General features: G+C 39.0%; 1 protein-coding gene across 5 annotated transcripts in view; it reads right to left on the bottom strand.

The window, feature by feature from the left end:
- Nucleotides 1-25,406, bottom strand: part of ANKHD1 (ankyrin repeat and KH domain containing 1) — a 159,810-nt gene that overhangs the window by 30,346 nt on the left and 104,058 nt on the right. For all 5 annotated transcript variants that reach the window (XM_058178201.1, XM_058178204.1, XM_058178202.1 and 2 more), the window contains 8 exons: nucleotides 24,036-24,198; nucleotides 19,489-19,584; nucleotides 10,018-10,134; nucleotides 7,246-7,420; nucleotides 5,501-5,957; nucleotides 2,570-2,710; nucleotides 1,894-2,004; nucleotides 81-230 (listed from right to left, as the gene is read on the bottom strand). In XM_058178201.1, coding sequence (XP_058034184.1) covers nucleotides 81-230; nucleotides 1,894-2,004; nucleotides 2,570-2,710; nucleotides 5,501-5,957; nucleotides 7,246-7,420; nucleotides 10,018-10,134; nucleotides 19,489-19,584; nucleotides 24,036-24,198 — 1,410 coding nt within the window. The remainder of the gene's footprint in view (nucleotides 1-80; nucleotides 231-1,893; nucleotides 2,005-2,569; nucleotides 2,711-5,500; nucleotides 5,958-7,245; nucleotides 7,421-10,017; nucleotides 10,135-19,488; nucleotides 19,585-24,035; nucleotides 24,199-25,406) is intronic.

The raw sequence follows: 25,406 nt of genomic DNA, 5'->3' as shown, positions 1-25,406 counted from the left end.
GTTGTCATTTGTAAAACACAATTCTTGTTTAGTGCAATTTAATCCAAATGAAAATCAAAGCAAAATCTTATGAACTCTACCTTATGGTGATCATTCTTTCTCCATTTTTATCTTTTTGCTTGTCCACATCAATGTGAGCACCAGTAACATCTTGAATCGCTGTGATATTGCACCCACCTCTTCCCATTATTCGAGACACAACCGATGCTGGAACAGACAGCTTTTTTGACCTAAACATTAAAGGTTGCAATTATGATTGTTGTCAGGCTTTATTATTAACAAATTCTGCACTATAGATAATGCACAATGGGGGAGGGAGGATGGATAATCTGTTGAACTTTTTAATCTATTAAATTTACATAGCCAAACTTAGAGCACTGCTGTTTTAACTTAGTAATTACTATCAAAGATGTTCCTAGATTTTGAACTGAATCTTCAGTTAATTTTATTTTTTTAAGTGATTACTACTAAAGTTAACTCATACTTAAATTACTGAATTTTAGAAGACTAGCTCATCTCACTTCTCTTCTTTTTCCCAGCCAGGATTTTTAGTTAATGATCAAACTCCATAATCATTGTAAGTTTAAACGAAATCTCATGGTATGTACCATATAATTTGAAAGCTGTACAGCTGGTAAATATCTACATACAGTGACTGCATTTCTATATGATTATATAGGACAAGAATAATGATCAAGAGACTGGAAACCAGAAGCTGCAAAAGTACAAAGGAAGAGGAATTTTATAGCACTTTTCAAGTAAAAGAATACCACAGCTTGATCCTTAATGCCCATAAGTTAGGTCAATAAATATTTCACAATTATAGGAAAGCAAATTTTGACTGAATGCTAGGTGAGCCTTTTAATAATAAGAATGGATCCAACATGGAACTAATTATCTAAAGAGATATTGGGTTCCTGGTTGTTGGATGTTTCAGGATTAACATGGAAGGGGCAGGGTAGTTTCTTATCTGAGATGATTTAGTCTATATTGTGATAGGGGCCTCTGGTGGCTCAACAGACTAATGCAGTCTGTTATTAACAGCAGCTGCTTGCAATTACTGCAGGTTCAAGTCCCACCAGGCCCAAGGTTGTGACTCAGCCTTCCATCCTTTATAAGGTAGGTAAAATGAGGACCCAGACTGTTGAGGGCAGTAAGTTGACTTTGTATATAATATACAAATGGATGAAGACTATTGCTTGACATAGTGTAAGCCGCCCTGAGTCTTTGAAGAAGGGCGGGATATAAATGCAAATAAAAAAAAAATTGATGTCAGTTAGACTTCATGCCTAAACCTTGTGATTCAAGAATTCTAAGAGTTTTTCAAACACTAATTTTGCCTCTGCATTTCAGATCAAGGTTTTTCTTATTCTCTGAAGTTTCTTATGGTATCAAGGTTTATTACCAAACTGGAAACACAAATTTTGAAACTGTAAATTATTTTAGACATATTTCAGAGAATTATTTGCACAATTACAATGCTATAAACAGTTTTGATTACCTATGTAGCTATTGCTCACGCTGCCAGCAGCAGGAATACTTACATTTTATTTTCAAAGCTAAAAGGTATTCATATTACTTTTACTCATTTATTGAAATGATATTTTGCTCCAATAATTTATTCATTTCAATTTTTAAAAAATATATTAAAAGCTTCCATCAGTTTTAAAAGTTAAAATTCCCAATTATTCCTCATATAGATTCCAAATTCTTACTCTCCTTAACTTTCATACAGTGATATGAAAATATGATAACAGACTCTTAATGCTTCTCACTGCAATAATTGCTAGGGTTCTAAACAGCATCAATGTTTCAATCATAACTTTGCTTTTTACTTATCTTAACTCTTTACAGTCCAATACGCAATCTTAAATTGAGTGCACCCCAATGTACCTTTTTGCTCCTGAACAGCAGCGTCCTCCCCTTTGCAACTGAAATTGTTCAACTGGAGTTGACTGTAGAGTGTTGCTAGGGGATGTCTCTTTCAAAACTCTGCCCACTTGCCTGTCAAATAATAAAAAAAGCAGTTTCATAGGTAACAAAGAACTAAGCTACAGATTTTAATCTCAAAACGCAGATGCAGGCATGACAGCCATCTGGATGACTTTGGACCAGTCACTATCGTTCCGCCTAATGAACCTCACAGGGTTGTTGATGTGGAGAAAACAGGAGGCGGGAAACCAGACCAAAAAGGGGCCAGGTAACCCACTTCCTTCAGAATTCTTCAAAGCATGATCTCCTCAGGAATCTTAATTAGAAAGGTAAGGCTGCAGACAGAACAAAAGTTACCTAATATGGTCAGATGTAGCAATGACTTCCTTCAAAACTTGCAAAGAATTCATTGCTCCCAGGATGCAACTGCATTGTACCTTATAGGAATATCTGGCTAGCCAGAAGCAACACTGGTTCAATATAGAAGTGAGTGAGTTTATAATTCTAAGTATATATTTTAAGCTTCTAAATATATATTTTAAGTTTACTCACTAGCAGGAGAAACCGAGCTAATATGCAACCAACATGAAATGACACACTCGCATATGACTTGCATTTCATGAAGCTGAAAACATACCTTCTTACTACTTCTTTCCATCCTTCTTCTCTCTTTTGGCCTCTTTTTGGACTAGTCAGATTCAGTTTTATATTTGGAGATGTCAGAGGCAAGGATACCGATTTATAATTTGTTAAGCTTGAATTAGTTTCTCCTTCAACTCTAAACATAAAGATAATGCAGTAATTAACTATTTGTAACTAAACCCTCTAAAACATCTACTTACATGTAATAGAATTGTTTACTTTTTACCTTTTCTTCTTCAAATGATCATTTGTGTAATTGTACATAGAGGTGAATTGTACTCTCTGGTGAAAAGCACCATTGTATAGATAGTCCTCAATTTACAAAAGTTCATTTAGTGACCATTCAAAGTTACAACAGCATTGAAAATGTGGCTTATGATTGTTTTTCATACTTACAACTGTTGCAGCATCCCCATGGTCACATGATCACAATTTAGACGCTTTGCAACTGATTCATATTTATGACAATTGCAATGTCCCAGGGACCTGTCATCATCTTTTGTGACTTTCTGACAAGCAAAGTCAATAGGGATGCCAGATTCACTTAACAATTGTGTAACTAACTTAACAACTGCAATGATTCACTTAAGAACTGTGGTAAGAAAGGTCATAAAATGGAGCAAAACGGATTTAACAAATGTGTCACTTAGCAACAGAGATTTTAAGCTCAATTGAGGTCTACTTGTACAATATTCAAAAATTGAGATTTTTCTACCACCATAGGGCATGCAGGAAAGGCATGCCTCTTCCTACCTACTATGTAGTTACTACCTGGCACAGTGGCCTTAATGCATTATATCAATCACCAAAGAACCTGTGATGAAATAAGCTGGAGGACTATAATGTTTGCCCAAATGACTATTAAAAAATGTTTTAATTAAATGATTTTCTATTTCTGTTTTTTCTGTTCTTCCCATAAATGATTTATGGTTGCCTAGAAAGTTTATCTGGTGTAGACAGAACAGTGACTGTACCTTAGTAAGTACTGTCTGACTGAAAGAGGTATCACAAATACTGACATACTAAGCAGAAATGAAACTCTGACAGTGAAATTTTTACTAGATTAAGTAGTTATCAATTCAATTTGCTTAAGCATCAACTGAATCAATACAACAGATTACAGTGACACCCATGGATATGGCAGATAATTAGTATTGAGCAAATCAGCAGATTAACTGCTACAGAATAATGCAAAATATTGTAACATTGGACATACTGAAGGATACTTTTGAACAATGGAACCAGAAGTTAATAGCAATGTTTGCTTTTATGGACTGTGTCCAAAAGATTTTGGAAGAAATGTCACAATAGGAACAAATTTTATCTGACAAGCAGTAGAGTTGACACTGAAAGTGGATCTAAAATGACAAGCTATAAGAATGCTATGGAAAAAGATGTTTCATTGGATATATAAAAGAAATTGGTTGATGCTTTAAACATCGAAAAGAAATTACAAGTAACAAACCAAGAGAATGACCTGAATAATTCTTTTATACTAGATTTGCAAAAGAGGTTTATTAAAGCTTGGATGAATACTGTGAGAAGAGGTAACAAATAAATCAAGTTCTATGACATTATTTGAATAGACTAAATATATTACAGATTGTCTGATACGTTGTTATTTCTGGAGACTGTTAGTGGACTTTTACTGACACCAGGATTGAAATGATGGGACACAGGTGTGATGAAAGTTGGAAGTCTTTCCTTCCTTCCTTCCTTCCTTCCTTCCCTCTTCCTCTTCCTTTTTACTTTTACTTTTTACTCTTTTCATCATAACCATCATAAATTAGTTTTTACTATTGTAATTATAATCTGTAATTTTTTTTAAAGCACTGTGGTTCTCTGCAGCATCACAGGACAGTATAGTGAACTCATGGTGGTGCCCCAGGATATTTAAAATTTTAAGACAAACCCAGCACTATAGGTAGTCCTCACTTATGATCACAACTGAGCCCAAAATTTCTGTTGCTAAGCGAGACAGTTGTTGAGTTTTGCTCCACATTTTTGCCACAGATGTTAAGTGACTCACTGCAGTTAAATTAGTAACATGATTAAGAGAATCTGGTTTCTCCATGGACTTTGCTTGTCAGAAGGTTGCAAAAGGTAATCACATGCCCTTGGAACACACTAACCATCATAAATGAGTCAGTTGCCAAGCATTTGATTTTTGATCACATGACCATGGGGATGCTGCAATGGTCATAAGTGTGAAAAATGAGTCACTTTTTTCAGTGCCATTGTAACTTCAAATAGTTACTTAACAAACTGTTGTTAAATCAAGGACTATCATTTATTGGACAATTATTGGACATTACACAAAACTGCAGTGTAGTGAGACATTAAGAGTGCTATGAATGAAGAATGTTTGGGAATCTCAGTCTTAGCATAATGCAGTAAAGATTAAATTTAATGCTTACTAGGCCAAATCCAGCAAAAGTGTACGCTGTCTTATGTTAGAAGAATCGCAATATGTTTTTCTTAATTGGTTCCTCAAATGAAAAGATTGGTTTGAAATGTAACAACAAAATATAAGAAAAAGAAGCAAGAACTAAGAGTCAGGTCAAAACTTGACTGAATAACTACTACTACTACTACTACTACTACTACTACTACTACTACTACTACTATTATTATTATTATTATATAATAGATAGTCTTTCTTTTCTTCGAGTCAAAAATAGATATACTTGGCACATTTTGTCTTAGTCAACAACAGTTTCTGTGTTGTTTATACTCAGAAAGAATTGGCAAAGTAAAATTCCATAATCAACATGTTGGGATCTATAAAGTTTGAACCATTTCACTACTAGCATTCAAAATATTAGTTATTTTTTTTTGGGGTGGTGGTGGTATGCATTGAAGGTTAGAGAAGAAAGAGTCATTCTACAGCATTAAGGAAGTTGACAAAATAAGATTTTTAACTTACCTGGTTTGTACTTTGGAAACTGACGAGTTAGTCTTATCTTCCTGAGAAGGGAGCAGTACAGAGGCATATCGCTTATCACCTGAAGAATGTGTGTCCATAGTGAAGTTCAGTTCTTGGCTTTTACCACCACTGCTGCTTTCACTATTGCAATCCGTACTGTCTAAGTTGTCAGAATCACTATTCCCACCAGCACTACCACCTCTTGGCTCACCATTAATCTTGTTTTTATCTGCTTTTTGCTGTGCTAGAGTTATATGCTGATCTGGCAAAATTATCTGCACATTTTGAGGAGTGTCCTTTGTTTTATTCTTCTTATTTTTTCTATTTGTGCTTGGAGTTGTTATCACATTGGCTCTCTTCTTGCCAAAAACATTTGTAAAAGTAGCTGAAGTTGCAGATATTCCAATAGTAGTTGTAGTAGTTGCACTTGGAGGCTCTAAAGGAATTTCTGAATCAACTAAAACAAGCACATTATAAAAGCTTAGGCATTTGATAGTTAGAAAAGTTACTTTTAGAAATATAATACAGACTGCATTGTTTTGTATCACAATGTCCGAAGTGGAATATTTTTCTCTAACTTAAACCAGATTCTAAAGATCCTGGTACTTGATCCTGAAATAGCTAAACCAAACTGAATTTGGTTAATAACTGGATGGAGACCACCAAATTTAGATGGTAATTTAGGCTGCTGATTTGAAAAAACAAATACTCCAAAATATGGCAATGGCAAATCACTTCTACACTCTTGGGATATGGATGTATCCATGAGAATTTAGTGGAATTTGGGGGATCTTCACTTTTTAATATGACCTTGAATGGAAATGGAAAGCATAAAGGTCATTTTTCTGAAAATGTGTTACTTAAGAAGGTGCTTCTTAGTTTTACATTTATCAGAAGACCAATATAAGAGTAAGTAATTGAAAACAAAGTGAAAGTTTACAAAATGAAAACTGACAATTAAAATGCATTGTATTACTGGACGTGAGAAATAAATAATTAAGCCAGAAAATTTAGGGCCAAAGGTACAACTCATAACAGGGAGAAAAAAGCATTATTTGGATTTATTTTTTAAACTTAGTTCAAAATGGGAAACTGCTCTAACATCCCTTTGTTCTTAGAATTTCAGAAGAGCTGCAGCAAGAATTCACTTTACTATACTAGTAAAGTTTCTATACATACTATAGAAAGATATGCTAGGGTTGTTTCCAGCCACTATGGTCACATAAAAATTTTAACACGTCTGGGATGCCCTTTTCGCCCTCCCCAGGCTTCAAGAAAGCTTCTGGAGCCTGGGGAGGGCGAAAAACAGGCCTACTGGGCCTACCGGAAGTCTGGAAACGGGCTGTTTCCAGCCTCTGGAGGCCTGGTAGGCCCAAAACGGGATGCTGGGGGGTTGCATGTGGGGGGGACAACACTGAATTATGGGTGTGGGCACGTGCATGCGCAACCCCCACACTCCCCTCGCTTTTGGCACGCAACGACTATCACTGACCTAGATCAACTCTTATGTAAGAAATATGAGAAATACACTATATAACTGAGGATAGTTTAGCAAGCAATATGATGCAAAACATATGCTTTCCTATTCTAATGACTCAGGGTGTATAGGTACATTTAAGAATACATAATTTAAACCAAGGGCTAAATATTTGGTTTCCAAATAACGGAAATATGTTTGGAATTGCAGTCCATCAACATCAGAATTCCATTTATGATTTAAAGGGAGTATGAATTGTAACCCTCACCATCATCATCATTTTCCTCTTCCTCTTCATCCTCTTGAAGCTCTAGCGTTTCCTTTGGTTTGTGTTCCTCATCTTCCTCTTGTTTTCTTTTCTGTTCTTCTTTTTTCTTCTTTCTCTTCTCTTTTCTCTTCTCTCTTTTTGCGGCAAGAGCCTGCTTTCTACTCTCTTCTCTTGACTATAAAAATTGACAATGTATAGTATATATTGATACTAAGAATTGTTTCTTAATGTTTTCTATGTAATGCAAACACAAATAGGCAAAGAGTGTGATATTATTCCCATCCATTTCCCTTTGTTCAACAAACCATACGGCAGTTATGTTAGCCTCTCAAGTATTGGTTACAGGTTATGTATTTGTTTAAGTATATTTCCCCACAAATTTCTACTTCCAGTCTTTCTCCACAAAAATAAACATTAGTAATCTTTTGGGCTTAGAAATAGCGACTGACCTAGAAACAATTGGTACGTATTTATCGCTAAGAGTGGATTTGTATCCGAGTCTTCCTGACTATATCTTAAGTTAGGAATTCTTAGATCTTTTCTGTGATTTCCCCTTCAATAATAAAACAATTTCATTCAAGTTAAGGCTAGGATATAAAAAAATAAAAAACTTCCTTTTAATAATTAAATCTATTCAAAATAAAAGTGACAGAAATGTGCAATTTCATAACATGAAACTTTTTCACTGAAAATAATACATCCAGTTTTTCATCATAAAGAAATATTTGTATTTGCCCATGCTGTTCTTGGAATTTTGGGAGTCAAAATCCACACATTTATACCCTGTTTCTCCACAGATAAGACATCCCCTGATCATAAGCCCAATTGGGCTTTTGAGCGCATGCCAATAAGGCCTAGCACTTATTTCAGGGTTCAAAAAAATATAAGACAAGGTCTTATTTTCGGGGATAGTTGCTGAATTGAGAAACACTATTTTATTTCATATTTTTCCCTTAAAGCAGCAACTATAGAAAATTCTGATTTTGTTACTGGCTTGTTCAGGCTGTGCAGGAGAAAATTTTGTTAGCCTCCATACACTAACTTGGAGCCTATAACGGATAATAAGGCTGTCGGGATTTTGAGGTAGAATGAATGCTTTTGTACAATCAGAAATTCAAGTTAGTGTGTGTACAAGCCATCAAACTGTGCCCCAGGATTTACTTGGGACTTATTAATATATGTTTATGAATTGGTTCAGATTTGTATTCTAATGAAGCTTATTTAATCAGTTTTTCTGAGATAATCAAGTTTTGCTTAAAAATTTTAAGTTAAATTTGTTCAATTACACACTTACTTTTTTTAGTAACAAAAAAATTACAGCTTAAAATTTTGATTGCTGGACATTCATAAAAGTCCATCAAGGTACTGATAATATATGCTGTCTTAGTTCTTATATTTCTTCATGTCTAGGTTCGGAATATTTTTATTATTATTATTATTATTATTATTATTATTATTATTATTATTATTATTATTATTATTATTATTATTATTAATTCGATTTTTATACCGCCCTTCTCCCGAAAGACTCAGGGCGGTGTACAGCCAAGGTAAAACAAACAGTGCAATATACAATTAAAATACGAATTAAAAAACTTATTACATAATTGGCCTAAAACTTTGGAACATATAAAACTAAAACCATTAAAAATTCATTATAAAATTTAAATTTAATTATACTTTCCCAATAAATGCCATGTACTCTATTGTTAAGTTTGTTCTTTTGTCTTTTTTTTATTATATTGTATAACACGTCTAGAGTCATTTTGTGATCAAGGTGGCATGTAAATTAATAAGATATATGAATAAAATATTAACCATCTAACAATTTTCTTTGTTAGGGACAATTTTAAGAGACATTGTAGCTATTAGTGCAGAATATAACTTTTGTTGAATAAAGCATACAGAAAAAGAATACATTATTCAGTCTCAGATTTTCTATTGCATCTATGGTATCAAAATATAATGGCTTTTCACTATTCAGGAAAATGACCACAATTCATTGAGCAAAGCAGACATTAAGCAAAAAGTCATGTGACTGCTTTGTTCAACAAACATATTGATACTCCTGGTTGCAGTTATTAAGCAACCTTGGGGTTGTTAACCGGAGTTCATAGCAAGTACCTCAGAATAGGCTATCCGTTGTCTCTCTCCATCTAGGAGCTAAAAATCCGCTGTGCTGAAATTCAAGCCAGATTTTCAGCCCATGAGGGGAAATATACTTGCACATGTCCTGCACAGGACCTCCCCTCCTTCCCTGATGTACCTCACATGGCTTACCTGCTTTTTCGCTGAGGAGATGAAAATCCTTCCTGCCAAAACCCAGCAGGATTTTCAGCTCCTGAATAGAGACACTGAAACAGCCTGCATAAGGCCTCCAGACCATTCTCCATCCATCCTGAGGCTGCCTGTGCTCACTTTACTGAGCTGCCTCTCTGCTCAGTGACTGAAAATCCTGCTTGCATTTTGGCTCCCTCAAATCTTTGGGGGCTGGCTGAAAGAACTGCTTGCTGAAGACTTTCATCTTAGTGCAAGCAAGCATGGAGTTGAAATCCTTCAAGAATTACCGTATTTTTCCGCATATAAGATGCACTTTTTTCCCTCCTAAAAGAGGGTGGAAATGATGCGTCTTATACACCAAATACAGCCATTTTTGGCCTCCCGAAGCCCTGCCCTGCTCAATTCACACCATATTAAGTAAGCAGTCATAACTCAAGGACTATCTGTAAATAGAATGTTATTTAAGAAAGATGATGTAATTGTATATCTCACCTTTTCCAAATCTAGCTCTTTCAGCAGGATGCTTGCATTCTTATTTGCTTCAGCTGCTTGCTGGTCCTTAGCCTTCACAATGGTTTCAACACACTGATGACACTTTTTCAACAATTCCTTTTCAATTAAAAATGTTTTGCAGAAATGTAAGACAGAGTACTCAAAATATATTCATAATTCACTTGCATTAAACTCAATTCCACAATCAAATAATTAATTCAAATCAATTAACATTAACTCTACAAATAAATAAGCTATTTAGAGCCACTGAAATATGTCAACAATTTGAAGAATTTTTTTTAAAAATTTACATTTATATCCCGCCCTTCTCCGAAGACTCAGGGCGGCTTACAGTGTGTAGAATTGGAAGGAGGTATGTATAACTCATCATAGATATGAATGTTTGATGCCCCCCTCCTCCCTTCAAAAGGGAAGGGATTAGGTGAAAGTTTTGAAAGTCAGGTAAAAACAAAATTATCTTTAGTAACTAAAAGAGTACTATATATTTCATATATATTTCATATACATATACATATACATCTGGTCTCTCTAAGGCGGGGTGTCAAACTCAATTTCATGGAGGGCCACATCAAGTCTATGGTTGACCTTGGTGGGTGGGTGAGGAGATGGGTGGTTGTGGCTGACTGGGTGAGCGTGGCCAGTTTGACCACCGCTCACTGGGCGTAGCCGACTGGTTGGGTGTGGCCATCTTGATACCGTTCACTGGGCATGGCCAGCGTCATGTGACTAGAGCTGAGATGGCTTGTTAGCCCCAATCCAGAGAGACAGACAGATAGAGCTGATCATTTCTTGAGCAGCTTGTCAAGCTTGGTCAATTTAAGCTATGTGGATTTCAACTTCCAGAATTCTCCCTACTAAGCTTAAAGTTGACAATGTTGGGAAATGCTAAAGTTACAAAATGAACAAGGAGGGGCTCTGTATGTGAATCAGTTTATCAGCAAAATATCTGGAGATACCTAGCTTTTTTACCTCACCTTGCCTCCTGGCCGCTCGCTGGCCTGGCTTCCCAAGGGGCGTGGATGGGCACTTCCTTTGACGGCTGGCCCTGCAGGAGGAGAGCCCCTTCCCTCGGCTGTCATTACATTATGCAAGCCTTCTTCCCCAGCATGAGCAAAGCCTAAGAGGCGAGCGACTCAGAGGCAAAGTGGGCAGCCAAGAATAATCCACCTGGCAGAGACGGGAATGGGACCAGCCTGTGCTGTACTCACAAGGCTACCGCCATCCCCCTCAGGCTGGGGAAGGACATGCACAAAAGGCAGGAGAGCTTCGATTAAGGAGTGCATGGCAACCTGGAGTCGGCAGCCACATGGGACTCGAGAGGGCTCCCTGCGCAGGCACGCTCTGGCATTACTTTGGTATGGGTGCCTCAAGTGTGGTGGCAGGCTTGGGTGAGCGCTGGTTTGGGGAGAGAATCCCAGGAGAAGTGCATCCCTTGGAGGAAGTGGGGCGAACAAGAAAGGAGGCAGGAAGCCCAAGTGTGTGGTTTCTTCTCCTGCAGCAGTTGTACCTGGAGCCCTGTGTCACAAGCTCCACAGCTGGAGCTGAGGGACAAGGAGCACAGTGCTGTTCCTCACTTTCCCTCCTCAGCTGAAATGGACCATTCAGACTCTCAGGTACGGGGAGTGGAGATGCTGCTCTCAATCGAGGAAGTGGTGCTGTTGCCTACCTGGCTGCTTGTACTGTTTCCCTTAAACTGTGATGCTGCCATTACCACCAACACCCCTCCTCCTCTTCCTGACCTCGTGACTTGCCAAGAATTCAGAATTCTGGAGTTGCTCAGCTGAATCTTCATCTGAGAGCAGACGAGCTGGCTTATGATATTGGGAGGACAGGAAGCAAGGAAGGGGAGGCAATCATGTCCTAGATGAGGTGGAGGATTGGCTTGGGGAGGAACTTTTTGAGCCACAAATTAGTCACTTGTTTGCGCACAAGATGACAAGGGGCTGGGAGGGGAGGGCTGGGCATGGCATGATTCAGCTGGTTTGCCGAACTACACAAAAGATTAGCTACCGGTTTTCCCGAACAGGCTGAATCCCACCACTGCCCAGGGCTCTGGAGTGAAAGTACAAAGTGGAAGGAGCCTTCCACTTTGTGCTTTCATGCCAGAGCCCTGGGCAGCAGAGGGCAGCCCCCAGTCCAGATCTTGAGCATCGGGATCCCACAGCCCAGTCCAGCCCTGCTTCCTCAAGGAGGCATCCGCTTACCTCCTCCTCAAGACTACTGCTGGTGCCACCATGGGGCAAGGCTGGGTGAAGAGACGACAGTGGATGGCACAGAGACCAGGCCAGATGGCAAAGACATGGCAGGCACTCATGCAAAAATGAAGCATCAGGTGAGGCTGGGCACTGAGACGAGAGACCCAGCAAAGAGATGAAGAGGCTGTGTGTACAGAGGCTAGGCAAAGAGGGGGTGGGTGGGCCAGTCTGCCTGGCAACAGCTGCAGCTTGTTGGCCTCGTCCTACCTCTTCACCTAGCCTGCGCATGTACAGCCTCTTCATCTCTTCGCTGGGCCTCTTCCCTCAGTGCCAAGCCTCACCTGATGCTTCATTTTTGCATGAGTGCCTGCCGGAATGGGTTAAGCTGGGCTTAAATAAGACCCTGTCTTGTATTTTTTTTGCCACCAAAAAAGGGACAAGGTTTTATTTTTGGGGGTGGGGATGTCGTCCACTGACTCACCTCACTTGCCTGCATCACCCCTGACCTCCCTTTTGCTGTCAGAGGCCTTCAGGAACTTCTTCGGCTTTGGATAATTGTATCCATGTATACCTCGGCCCATTTCTTCTGCAGCCAGCAAGTCTTTCCTGAAGGCCTCTCTGTTGTGGTCCGTTGGCGGCCTGCAGAGCTGGCAGCAGAGTCGGACAGTGAGGAAGTTGGGGAGGAACATGGGCCAGTCCTGGAGTCTGGGGAAGGCTCGGACAAGGGCTTTGCATCAGAGGCAGAAAGGGGGCCAGGACCATCTGGGGATTATGTGCTGCATCAGCAAGGTAGAGGAACAGGAGGAGCCTGTTCCCAGTGCGTGCATGCGCAGAGCTGCCAGAAGGCAAGAACAGTTAAAACGAAAGGGATGACTCAGGAGTAAGGATTGGAAATGATTGGCCCCTTCCATAAGACATAAAGGAGAAGCAGAGGCATGTGAGCCTTTGCAGGAAACAATGTTGTTCGTTCTGGTTGGTTTAAATGCTGAAAATCCATTTTGATTCTGTGCTCCGTGTGGCCTTACAAAGCTAATTGCCAATTAGGTCTTTGGCAGTGTGTCAAGGGAGATAAAGGTGGGTGATTATCAGCCTTATCCTGAAGGACTGTGGCAGACTTCTGTTGGACTCTTTACCAATTGTTTGTGACTCATTATGGGTTGTGAATGAACAATAACTCACCGCCATTGAAATAAAAAGAGGGTTTTTGGGATTAATTGTGTGCTTTTTACTGTCTAAGGAAGCCTAGGTCAGAACACTCTCTAGCCGATAACTACTGGCTACAGAGGCCTTCAGGAAAGGACTTCAGCAAAGGCCTCTCTATCCGATAATGACTCCTGAGGCCTTCAGGAAAGGACTTCAGCAAAGGCCTCTCTATCCGACAATGACTCCTGATCAATCCGGAGCTACTGTTATCGGCTACAGAGGCCTTCAGCAAAACCTTGCCGGCTGCAGCAAAAGAAATGGGGCAAGGTGAGGCCTGACTGCAATTATCCAAAGGTAAGTAGTAGGGCAGCTCCACTCCCTCATCCCCACCCTAGTTTAATTTTTACCTATGCACCCTGGAGTGGGCGGAGTCTTAATTAGGGCTTATTTTGGGGGGGTAGGACTTATATTGGGCGCATGTGTAAAAAGCAAGCTAGGACTTATTTTCTGAGTAGGTCATATTTTTGGGGAAACACGGTAGGCCTGATGCTTTGTTTTTGCATGCGCGCCCGCCGGGATGGGGTGGGCTGGGCCAAAGCAACATGGGCCAGCCCCATTTTCCAGAACAGCCCCAAGGGCCGGATCCAACCACATCATAGGCAGGATGCAGCCCGCGTGCCTTGAGTTTGACACCCCTGCTGGAAGGGATAACAGAATTCATTCTTGTACTGTAAAAGGGAATGTTAATATTCAGTGTAAACTACAGATGAGGATGTATGATTAAGCCCTTCCAGAAAGGTTATAAATGATAGCTGCTAAATAAAACTAATAAAATGATAACACTTTACTAACTTTTCTCTTGGAAGTAAGCTATTCTGCCTGAGGAATGTTTAGCTGGGGAACTACAAAGGAATATACAAAGCTATAAGCAAAATCACATGCAGAAAGCATTGTGGAGAAAGATAATGGCAAAACATGTCTACACTGTTATAAAGAAAACTGCATGGATGTATCCATTAAATCATGAAGTTTATTTTGATCTAAAAGCTTAAACTTTTAAAATAAGGTTTCTCTTTTCTTCTTGCTTTGTTGAGGCACCTATCTTTACCCATTGTTCAGTTTTATAGAATCATAGCTGATAATTTATTTATTTATTTCAATTTTTATACCGCCCTTCTCCCGAAGGACTCAGGGCGGTGTACAGCCTAGTAAAAATACAGTGTATAAACATTAAAAAAGAAGTTAAAAAGAAATATGTGGCCAAAATTTTTAAAACCATTTAAAATCATAAGACATAAATAACCCAATAAAATATCAATCCGGCATTGCCCAGGTATTTCTTTATCCCAATCCTGAAATTGCTTGAGGCATTCCAGAATTATTCTGGAACACACACACACACCGCTAGGAGTGCTAGCGGTGTCTTACCCCCATAGTACTTGTTTCCAGGGAGTAAGTCATCTGTGAGCCAAGTTTGGTTGAAATTGCTTGAGGCGTTCCAGAGTTATGCTGGAACACACCCACCCACCCACCCACCCACCAGGGAGCCGTTGAGAGGGGCCATTACAGGGGCCTTTCTTCCCCCTACTCCCATGACCATAATCCCTGCCCTTTCCCTTCCCTCTCCCATGTGATCTTCTTTCCTGCCCTGTGTACTATCCTGGCACTTTGCCCCAAATCCACCAGGGGGTGCCTTCTGCCAACACAAGGGAACATCAGGCACTACCCCCTTCCCCGGCGAACGTCACAGCTGGCTTTCCAGAAAAAGCTGCAAAAGAACTGACATCACAAACAATTGCCGCTCTAGGACACTGCACTTGCTCTCCTTTTCCAGAGGCAACTGCTAAGGAACTGACATCACAAACAATTGCTGCTCTAGGATGCTGCACTCGCTCTCAACAGCCCAGACGTTCCAGAGTGATGTTGGAACACACCCACACCCACACACCAGGGGTGTCTCCCCCCCAACAGTATTTGTTTCCAGAGGGTAAGTTATCTGTGTATCAAGTTCGGTTGAAATTGCTTGAGACGTTCCAGAGTTATGCTGGAACATACATACATACGTACAGGCAGGAATCATTTTATCATCCCAGATAAATGTTTTCAAATCTTTTCTCGAAAACCTCCAACAAGAGAGCATCCACAATTCTCCCGAAAGTATATTGAATTAGCTCTATATATGCTACAGCAAAATTACATGCACTGAAAAGGTTCTCCGATGCCTTCAATGGAAGAATAGTTAACCAAGCTGTGGGAATATGCCTTGATGTCTGATATAACTTTCTACCTTAAAAGTAAATCACTCATAGATTTCAACTCAAATGGGAAACTATTCTTAGATTACACTTTATTCACACTGTATCTAAAATTTGGATTTACCTACTTATAGAATCTATAAATCAGTTTTTATGAGATTAAACCAAGTCAGAATAGATTTTAATAATAAGAGTTAAGAACTTACTATGATGTACAATTTTGTTAGCTAATTTATATTGTGTTGACAATGGTCTTCATTACTCATTAGCTTAAGTTCAATAGTCCCTTCCAATGACATATACAGTCTCTACTATATTCTCCCTTATCAGAAATCTCTATCTCCCCCTCCCCACCTTCTTTTGTGTTGTTCTCCTAGAAGAAAGGAAAATCTAAGTGTGTACATTTGGTTTGGTGTGTGAAAGCAGTTTGTGAGAAAGAATGTTTGGTGTATGCAAACAGAAAATCTATAAACGTTATGAACATATTTTATGGGCAATTTTTCTCTGTTGGTATTAAATTTAATTACATTAACAAGCTATTTTGTGCAGGAAATGGCTCTTGTTGTCCAACTATAGAAACTAAACAGGTTATGGTCTGATCAGTACTAGTACAGGAGAAAACCAGGCAATTCTACAGTTGTAGGCCAAATTAATACCTCAAAAGAAAATGACAAATTCTGTATTGTTGTCAAGAAAATGAATATGGACAGAACAGAATAACAAAGTTGGAAGGGACCTTAGAGGTCTTTTAGTCCAAAGCCTTGCACAAAAGGAGACCCTGTACCATTCTGGACAAATGACTGTCTAATCTCTTCTTGAAAACGTCCAGTGATAGAACATCCACAACTTCTAAAGGTAAGCTTCCCACTGGTTAATTGTTGTCACCCGTAGGAAATTTCTCCTTAGTTCTAGGTTGTTTCTCTCCTTGATTAGTTCCATCCATTGCTTTTTGTCCTGACTTTTGGTGCTTTGGCAAATAGGTTGACCCCAGGGGTGAAATGCTCCCGGATCGGACCGGCTCGCGCGATCCAGTAGCAATGGCGGCTGCTCGTTCGGAGGACTGGTAGCAAAAATCCCTGGCCCCGCCCCCCTGCCTCTGCTGAGCCCCACTATCTGCAGAGGTTTTTTTTTTTACTTTTAAAAGCCGGTTTTGCTTCAGCCAAAACATGCCTTTAAAAGTAAAAAAAAGCCTTTGAGGATCCCGCCCCTCAGCTGAGATCGGCAGACTTTAAACTTAAAATAAAATAAAATTAAAGTCTCCTCTGGCGATCTCACCTGAGTTCCTCATCAGCAGAACCTTACGTGTACTCTTATTTGTAGAAAACATGTTTTCTACAAGTATGAGTAGAGATTCTAAGGCACTTACCTGATTACTGATGAACGCATGGCCACAGCCCGAAAGCAGTTTCCGTTTCAGCCAGACAGAATCAATTGCTTAGCTAATCTATTTCCTCGGTGATCAACTGGCTGGCTTTGCTGGCTGAGGAACTCTGGGATTTGAAGTCCATAATAAAATAAAATAAAATAATAACATAAAATATTTGTGCAGCTTTCTGAGAATTGGTGTGTTTCTGTAGTGTTTCACTCTAACTACACAAACACACAAAATCTCAGAAAGCTGTATGTGGCATTTTGTGTGTGTGTGTGTGTGTGTGTGTGTGTGTGTGTGTGAGCTGTGTGTGTGTAAAGTGTGAAAGTTGGTTTTTGAGCTTTTCGTGGCTGTGTGAAGTGTGAAGTGCAGCTGCTTTTACATTGTGTGTGAGTCAGTTGTGTTGTGTTGTGTGTGTGTAAAGTGTGAAAGTTGATTTTTGGTACCTCTTATTGTTTTTTATACTTTGTTAATTATTTTTGTTATTTATTGTTATTGGCCACGCCCACCCAGTCATCTGACCACCAAGCCATGCCCACCAATTAAGCCGTGCCCACAGAACCGGTATGGAAAATTTTTAGATTTCACCCCTGGTTGACCCCCTCTTCTTTGTGGCAGTCCCTCATAGGAGATAAGAATACTGGTGAGAAAAGTAAAGTTCTACACTTAGGCAAGAAAAACCAAATGCACAGGCATAGAATAGCCGGTACCTGGCTCAATAGCAGTAATTGTAAGAAGGATCTGGAGTCCTAGTGGATAATCATTTAAATATAAACCAGCAGTGTATTGCAGCTGCCAAACAGTCCTAGGCTGCAATAAAAGAGCTATAGAATCAAGATCATGTGAGGTGATAATACCAGCTTAAGAGCACATTTGGAACATTGCATCCAGTTTTGGTTGCCATAATATAAAAAAGAGGTTGAGACTCTAGAAAAAATGCAGAAAAGTAGGGGACTGGAGACTAAGACATATGAAGAATGCTTGAAGGAATTGGATGAGTCTTATTTAATGAAAAGAAGAATAAGGGGAGACATGATAACAGTGTTCCAATATCTAAAGGGCTGCTACAAAGGAGTGGGGGTCAACCTATTCTCCAAAGCACCTGATGGCAGAAAAAGAAGCAATGAGTGGAAACTAATCAAGAAAAACCAACCTAGAAATAAGGACAAATTTCCTGTGAGAACAATTAATCAATGGAATGGCTTGCCTTCAGTGTGGATGCTCCATCGCTGGAGGTTTTTAAGAAGAGACTGAACAGCCATTTGTCTGGAATGGTATAGGATCTCCTGCTTGAGTAGGGGTTGGACTAGAACAGGGGTCACCAACCTTTCGGACCTCAGGCACCACTAAATTCATAATTTTAAAATCCTGCAGACCACTAATATGAATCCAGCGCGCCAGTCGCTGAAGCGCCTGGACTCCCAGTGATGGGATGGGGTCCTTCAGGCACTTAGCTTGGCTGCCTGTTTCTGCAACCTTAGACGCTCAAAAGAGCCATTTGGACCCGTTTCCCACAGAAAAAAAACAAAAAACACCGGGATCTCTCATCTCTCTTTCCCTCTCTCATCTTTCTCCCTCTCTCTCAGTATCTCCCTCTTTCTCTCTCTTCTGTCTCCTCATCTGTCTCTCTTTCTTTTTCCTGTCTATCTCTCTCTCTCTCATCTCTCCCCCACCTCTCTCATCTCCACCCCCCTCTCATCTCTCTCTTCTCTGTCTCTCATTTCTCTCTCTCTCTCTCTCTCTCTCTCATTCTGATTCTCCGGCGCGACCAAGGTACATATAGCACCAACAAAGGCTAGAAGAAACTTCCACAAGACCCAGCAAGAGATTAAGCTTTGCTCCTGCTCTGGAATATGGAGCGAATCTCCATCCCCCGCCCTTCCCTTCTCAGGCCAGGCAAGGAGTGATTGGGAGGGTGAGGGGCGGGGACAGCTAGTGGTCCAACAGGAAGCCACAGCAGGGGGACGAAAGAACTGCAGGTTGCTAACACCTGTTACTTTGGCCCGCCTGCACCCCCACCCCATCTTGCCGCAACACCACCATTACCTTGTTCCGGCGAGCGAGGGCTGCCCTACTCCTTGCACGTTCATCACCTTCAAAGTTGCAAGTTGCACGTACCTGCCTCTACGGCGGAGATTTCCAGCCCCACCACGAGCTGCCTGGCCGGTCCCATATTCCAGAGCTCTAGTCACAGAACTGGCCCATTGGTCATCCCATAGCAGTTCCTCCACCTGGGTGCACTGTGGACCACCAAAATTTTCTCGCGGACCACCAGTGGCCCATGGACCACCAGTTGGTGACCTCTGGACTAGAAGACTTCCAGGGTCCCTTCCAACTCTGTTCTTCTATTATTTCATTTGAAACAGATTTTATTTTTTTATCTTAGCTAAATGATAGCAGCAATGAGTAATATTACTACAAAAAACGCATATTTTACAAGTGAAGTCTCAAGTTATCTCAGTACAATTACTAGCTTCTTGGCACTCACCTTGTCTGCTATAGTTGCTATGTACCTCATGCATTCAATATCCGAAGGAAACTGGTTAACCTCTTTCACCAAAAATTGAACTACTCTCACATGACCCTAAAAAAGAATGGTTTAATTATATGAAATTGGAAGGAGTTTTTCTGTAACACTTATATCATACTAGATTGTGCCAATTTAATATATTTCTTTTATTTTGAGTACTTTTTTTCTGCAAGAGTAACATATCAGCTTTATAGAAAACTAAAGTCTCTTGTTCTACATGTGTAGAAACTTGAATAGATAAAGAACTGGAGAATTATGCAAAATTAAGAGTATCTGCATACATTATATAGAATTGGATTATCAGGACATAATACTATAATGTGCTATAACAAACATTCTCAATGAAAGATCCAGAGATGTATTAGGATTTTCTCAATAATAAGGTCACACTGGCACATAATACTTTCCAAAAGACAGCTTGTCTATCACTATTTATTTATTTATTTAAATAAAGCTCCTGGAATAAAGTACAATAAACACTTACAAGAACTAAATACAAGTAGTCCTCAACTTAAAACCATTTGTTTAGTGACCTTCTATAGTTACAATGGCACTGAAAAAGGGGCTTATGACTGTTTTTCACACTTACAACCATTGCAAAATCCCAGGGTTACATGATCAAAATGTGGACACTTGGCAACTGGCATGTATTTATGACGGTTGCAGTTAGTAACCATGATACTAACTTAACAACTACAGTGAGCCACTTAACAACTATAGCAAGAAAGATAGTAAAATGGGACAAAATTTGTTTAACTTGCTTAGCAATGGAAATTTTGGGCTCAGTTGTTGTCATAAGTAGAGCACTACCTATAGTACAATTCAAGTTAAACATATCCAAAGAAATGAAATAAAAATATAAAATAAAAACAATATATAAAACATTTCAAATGAAAAGTATGAAATATCCGAGAAAGATTGTTCTGATGCACTACAGCAGGAGTGTCAAGCTCGATTTCATTGAGGGCTGCATCAGGGTTGTGTTAAGACGTGGGGGGGGGGGGCTGGGGGGGCAGCTCGATGTCATTCATGTTAGGGGTGCCTGTGGTGGCCTGAGTGCTCTGCCAGAGAAAACGGGCTGCACCAGCCTCTTACAATACTCTGCCAGCGAAAACGGAGTTCCGTTTTCACTGGAAGAGGCACTGCAGGCCAGTCCTTTGTGATTTCCAGGGTGGCCCCGCAGGCCAGATCTAAGCACCCCGCTGGCCAGATCTGGCCCCCAGGCCTTGAGTTTAATACCCCTGCACTACAGTCTGATAATGAAATATCTGCAAAAAAACCAACCAAGCTCAGAGAACACTAAGGACCCCACAGCTCAACACTAAGCTATGAATATTCTCTACTAAAATATTCTGAGAATATTTTGAGCTTGAAATATACTGGAAATCTTGAATCAGTCTGCTTCACACTTGAGCTACCAATTTTGCACATGAATTTGCATGTTTTATTAAAGTTCAAACTCAAAATAGAATGTTCTGCACACTTTATTATAATAGTGTCTGAATTTCAATCACGTCACCATTGGGATGATGTGATGGTTGTACGGTCATAAGTCACTTTTTTTCCCCAGTGCCATTATAACTAAATGAGCTGTTGTAAGTCAAGGACTGACTACTTTTACATTACTTTTATTTAAGAGGCATTTAATTTTGTTGTATGAGGTGCAATGACAATAAAGTAAACTTAAAACGTAGTTATTCGCTCTCTATACACTCTGCTACCAGGCAGTGGTTGGGGAAATAAAACAAAGGTGGTATCCAAACACCCAATACTCTTAGGAGTAAAGTACCAACATAGCTCGAAAATCTGCAGCTACACAGTTGCATTTATTTTGTCCTCAACTTACAACAGTTCGTTTAGTGACTGTTCGAAGTTACAACGGCATTGAAAAAAGTGACATGACTGTTTTTCATACTTATGACTGTTGCAACATCCCCAGGTCATGTGATCAAAATTCAGATGCTTGGCAACTGGTTCCTATTTATAACGGTTGCTGTATTGTGGGGTCATGGGACGTCCTTTTGCTATCTTCTGACAAGCAAATGTGGGATTCTTCCCCAAATTGGTTTGTTCAGCAGCCAGGAGTGTTTTTTTCTCCTGTTGACAGCTGACTTTGCTGCAAAAGCAGTTTCTTTGATTGCAGCCCATTATTCCCTGGATCAAATAGGAGCTACTAGGAATGACTCTTAGATGACTGTGGACCTACCTGATGAGGAATCTTAATTGATTGCAATTCTTGGTAGGAGCACCATTTCCTCTCAGCTTTCTGTTTTTTAAACCCGCCTTGGTTTTAACAGCATGATTTAACATTTTTTTACTTTTATTTTTAAATGTTAATTGGTGTGTGATTTAATGTATTAAATAACAGATATAAATTTATTATTTATAAATACCGGTTGAATGTAGTCTTAGTAAGACCACACTTGGAATACTACATCCAGTTCTGGTCACCACATTAAAAAAAGAAGTATTGAAACTTTGTAAGAAGAGCAACAAAGGTGATTAAAGACCTGGAGACAAAAACACATGAAGAATGGTTGCAGAAACTGGATATGGCCAGTCTATAGAAAAAAAAAGTCCTAGTAATGACTTGATAGCAATGTTCCAGTATAGGAGGGGCTGCCACAAAGAATTTATTTTCCAAAGCACCAGAAGGCAAGACAAGAAACAACGGATGGAAACTAATCAAGGAGACAAGTAACCTGGAATTAAGGAGAAACTTCCTAACAGTGAGAACAATTTACCAGTGGAACAAAAGTTTTGGGTGCTTCTTCACTGATGAAGAAGTGACTGGACAGCCATTTGTCCAAAGTATAGGGTCTCCTGCTTAATCAGGGGTTTACACTAGAAGACCTCCAATGTCCTTTCTAGCTCTACTCTGAATTGAATACTGTATTATTCTAACCCCTTGCCGTGTTTTAAATGAATTTCCTGTGCTTTCTCTTAATGCTTGATAACTGTCATAAATCATTTTAGTTTTGCTCTGTTAGCATGGAAGCAATGCTATTTTTCTGGGTAGCGACAGGGATTGGCAATGATTTGTGTTTCTATTGAACTTTCACTACAGGGATTTTGTATGTTATTTACTTCTAAAAGTAAATCTTTTAATTTTTGATTTTTCCTTGTATCTTTTTATTACAGGGAGATCTTTTCAATGGTATTTGAGCTCTTTTGCTATAGTATCTCCCCTGTATCTGAAAATTGTTTATGATTGGCTATAGAAGTTTAATACAGAAGAATCTTGAACTAAAACAAAATGGAAACAATAAATTATCTTAAAGACAAAATATTTGGGGAAGCCTTGAAAACAAAATGCTTTTCAATTTACAAGACCTATTTGAAATTTTAGTCAAAAAGCTTAGTAATGCAACAATGGTTTTAATCAATTGTAAAGATGATACTCAGATGGAAGCAACTGTCGAATCCAAGTTTATGATAGGATGGATTGGAACTTAATTTGTTGCTTCCATACCCGAAGCAGGAGTCTGGTTTGAAGGCAGGTTGCTTGGAGATAACTGAAGACGCTATAGATCTTAAAGACTCAAAGTTAGCAGAACTGATGACTGATGAAATGGATTCTTTCAATAAGACTGATGGAGATTGGGGAATGGACATTACATTTAACTGGGAAACAAATGGTAAGAGGTGTGTTTCAATTTATAGGAGAGCTTTTGATTTCGGGGAAAGTCCTGATTAAAACTTTGAGGAGATTTATTATTATTTAAGATTTACTCTTCAATTCAATTTAACAGTTCAAGTTCTAACCAAGAACCTAAGAGCTCCTAAGGTAACAACTGAGTGGGCAGGCATATCCAAGTAAGGCAGTTTTTTCCAGTCAGAATATTCAGGTCTAAGAAGTTTTAAATTTCTATGTATCTAGGCAACCTCTGGGGTATTGCTCCAAAGATTCCTATTACTATTGGTACAACTGTTGATTTCTTCTTTCACAATCCTTCTCCTCCTTTTTCCCCTTCCCCTCCTCTTCTTTTCTCCTCCTCCTCCTCTCCCCCTTCCGAATAAATATGGACAAAGTATCTAAGAACTTATTATTGTTGCAATATTCTCATGGTCATGCAATCAAAATTTGGATGCTTGGCAACTGGTTCATATAAACTGGTTTATATTTATGCAATGTCCTGGGATCATATGATCACCTTTTGCGAACTTCTGACAAGCAAAGTCAATGAGGAAGTCAGAGTCACTTAACAACCTTGTTACTAAATTATCCACTGCGGTGATTCACTTACTAATTGTGGCAAGAAAGGTCATAAAATGGGGCAAAACTAACTTAACAACTATCTGGCTTAGTGACAGAAATTTTGGGCACAATTGTGGTTTTATGTTGAGGATTACTTGTACATTTAACAATCAATCAGATATGAAATAAAATGTATGCAATGACCTAAAAAGAAGTGTGTAAGAGCAATTAAGATTCCATAATTCAAATATTTGCAGCTCGCCTCAATTCCAAATATTCCAATCTCAAAACCATCAAATAAAATTACCTTGCGAAATGCAGACATAAGGGGTGTGATTTTCCGATTATCTGCAGCATCCACATCAGCTCCTGCCTGCACAAGTAGCTGCACTACATCAAGGTGACCACCATTTGCTGCCAACCAGAGTGGTGTGTTTCCTTTCTTATTGCGAACATCAATATGTGCTCCCCTAAAAGGATATCAGATTTTATTAGATTAAATAATTCAGATACCAGTTGAAATTAAATTTTACTTGCAAAAAACAACAATGGCACCTAGTTAACAATTTCATATTGCTTTTAATTATTAACATATACATGCCACAAGAGAAAACTAGAAATGAATATTTCACATGTTTGGTCTAATGGGTAAGGCATCAGGTTAGAAAGTGGGAGATAGTGAGTTCAAATCCTGGCTTTAGGCCAGTGACTCTGTCTCAGCCCAACCCAACCCATCTCACATAGTTGTTGGTGTAGAAAAAAATAGAAGGATGAAGGTGTGTTGAATATATTTGTTACCTTGAGTTATTTGTAAAAATAATAAAGGCAAGATACAAATAATAATTCAGATTTGTCTCTAAGCTATACTTCAAAAAGTACTAGGATATTAGAATGTAAATGAAAAGTAAATTATGATAAATTATTTAGATCTGGGATTATGGAAGTGAAATTAATGAATGAAGAGTATGATTTAATGAAAATTTAATTTATGAGAATAACCCACTTCTCCTACAATCTCCCTATAATAAAATTCTCAGTATCCCCATTTAGTTATAAAACTTATTTAGTAAAAAGGATTCTAGAACTCTGTATATCCACAATGGAAAATTATTGTGGATTTGAAACTGTGAATGGGTAATATTTAGCTTATTTTCTCTACTTAGCAGTTCCCAACTTCCTAACTTGAGATCATTAGTCTGAAGTGCGAAAACTGATTTTCCCTTCTTCTACCATCTCTCAGTTTTAAATTAAATTGGGCAAGGGGAAATTCCTTAAAATGATCAATCACTTCAATGAGGAGATAAGGCAGGTCAATAAAGATGGAATAAATGAAGGAGGAATAAAGTATCTAGCATGCATTGTACCTTTGAAAAAAACAAACAGCCACTAAACAAATTACATTGAAAACAAAAACCTGGGAAATGGTCTTAAATGGGAAGGGCCAATAGTTTCAACAACACAGAAACAAACAAATATAGGCCAGCTGAGGCAAATTTCACAAATTTCGTTATTATAAAAGGACTCACTTCTAAACAAAAAGAAATCTGTTTGCATTTTGCCCTATACAAATGATTTTTTGGCCAATGGTGGCAAAGAACATACTTGCTGAAAAACGTTTTGCTTTGGCCAAGGTGTAAGGGTTCTCTGACACACAAATTAAAGGGCAAAACCTAGAAAG

Source organism: Ahaetulla prasina, chromosome 3 (genome assembly GCF_028640845.1).
Source record: "Ahaetulla prasina isolate Xishuangbanna chromosome 3, ASM2864084v1, whole genome shotgun sequence".
In the NCBI taxonomy this organism is placed as follows: domain Eukaryota; kingdom Metazoa; phylum Chordata; class Lepidosauria; order Squamata; family Colubridae; genus Ahaetulla; species Ahaetulla prasina.
Note: the sequence above shows the minus strand (reverse complement) of the source record. Positions and strands in the feature narration are given on the sequence as shown.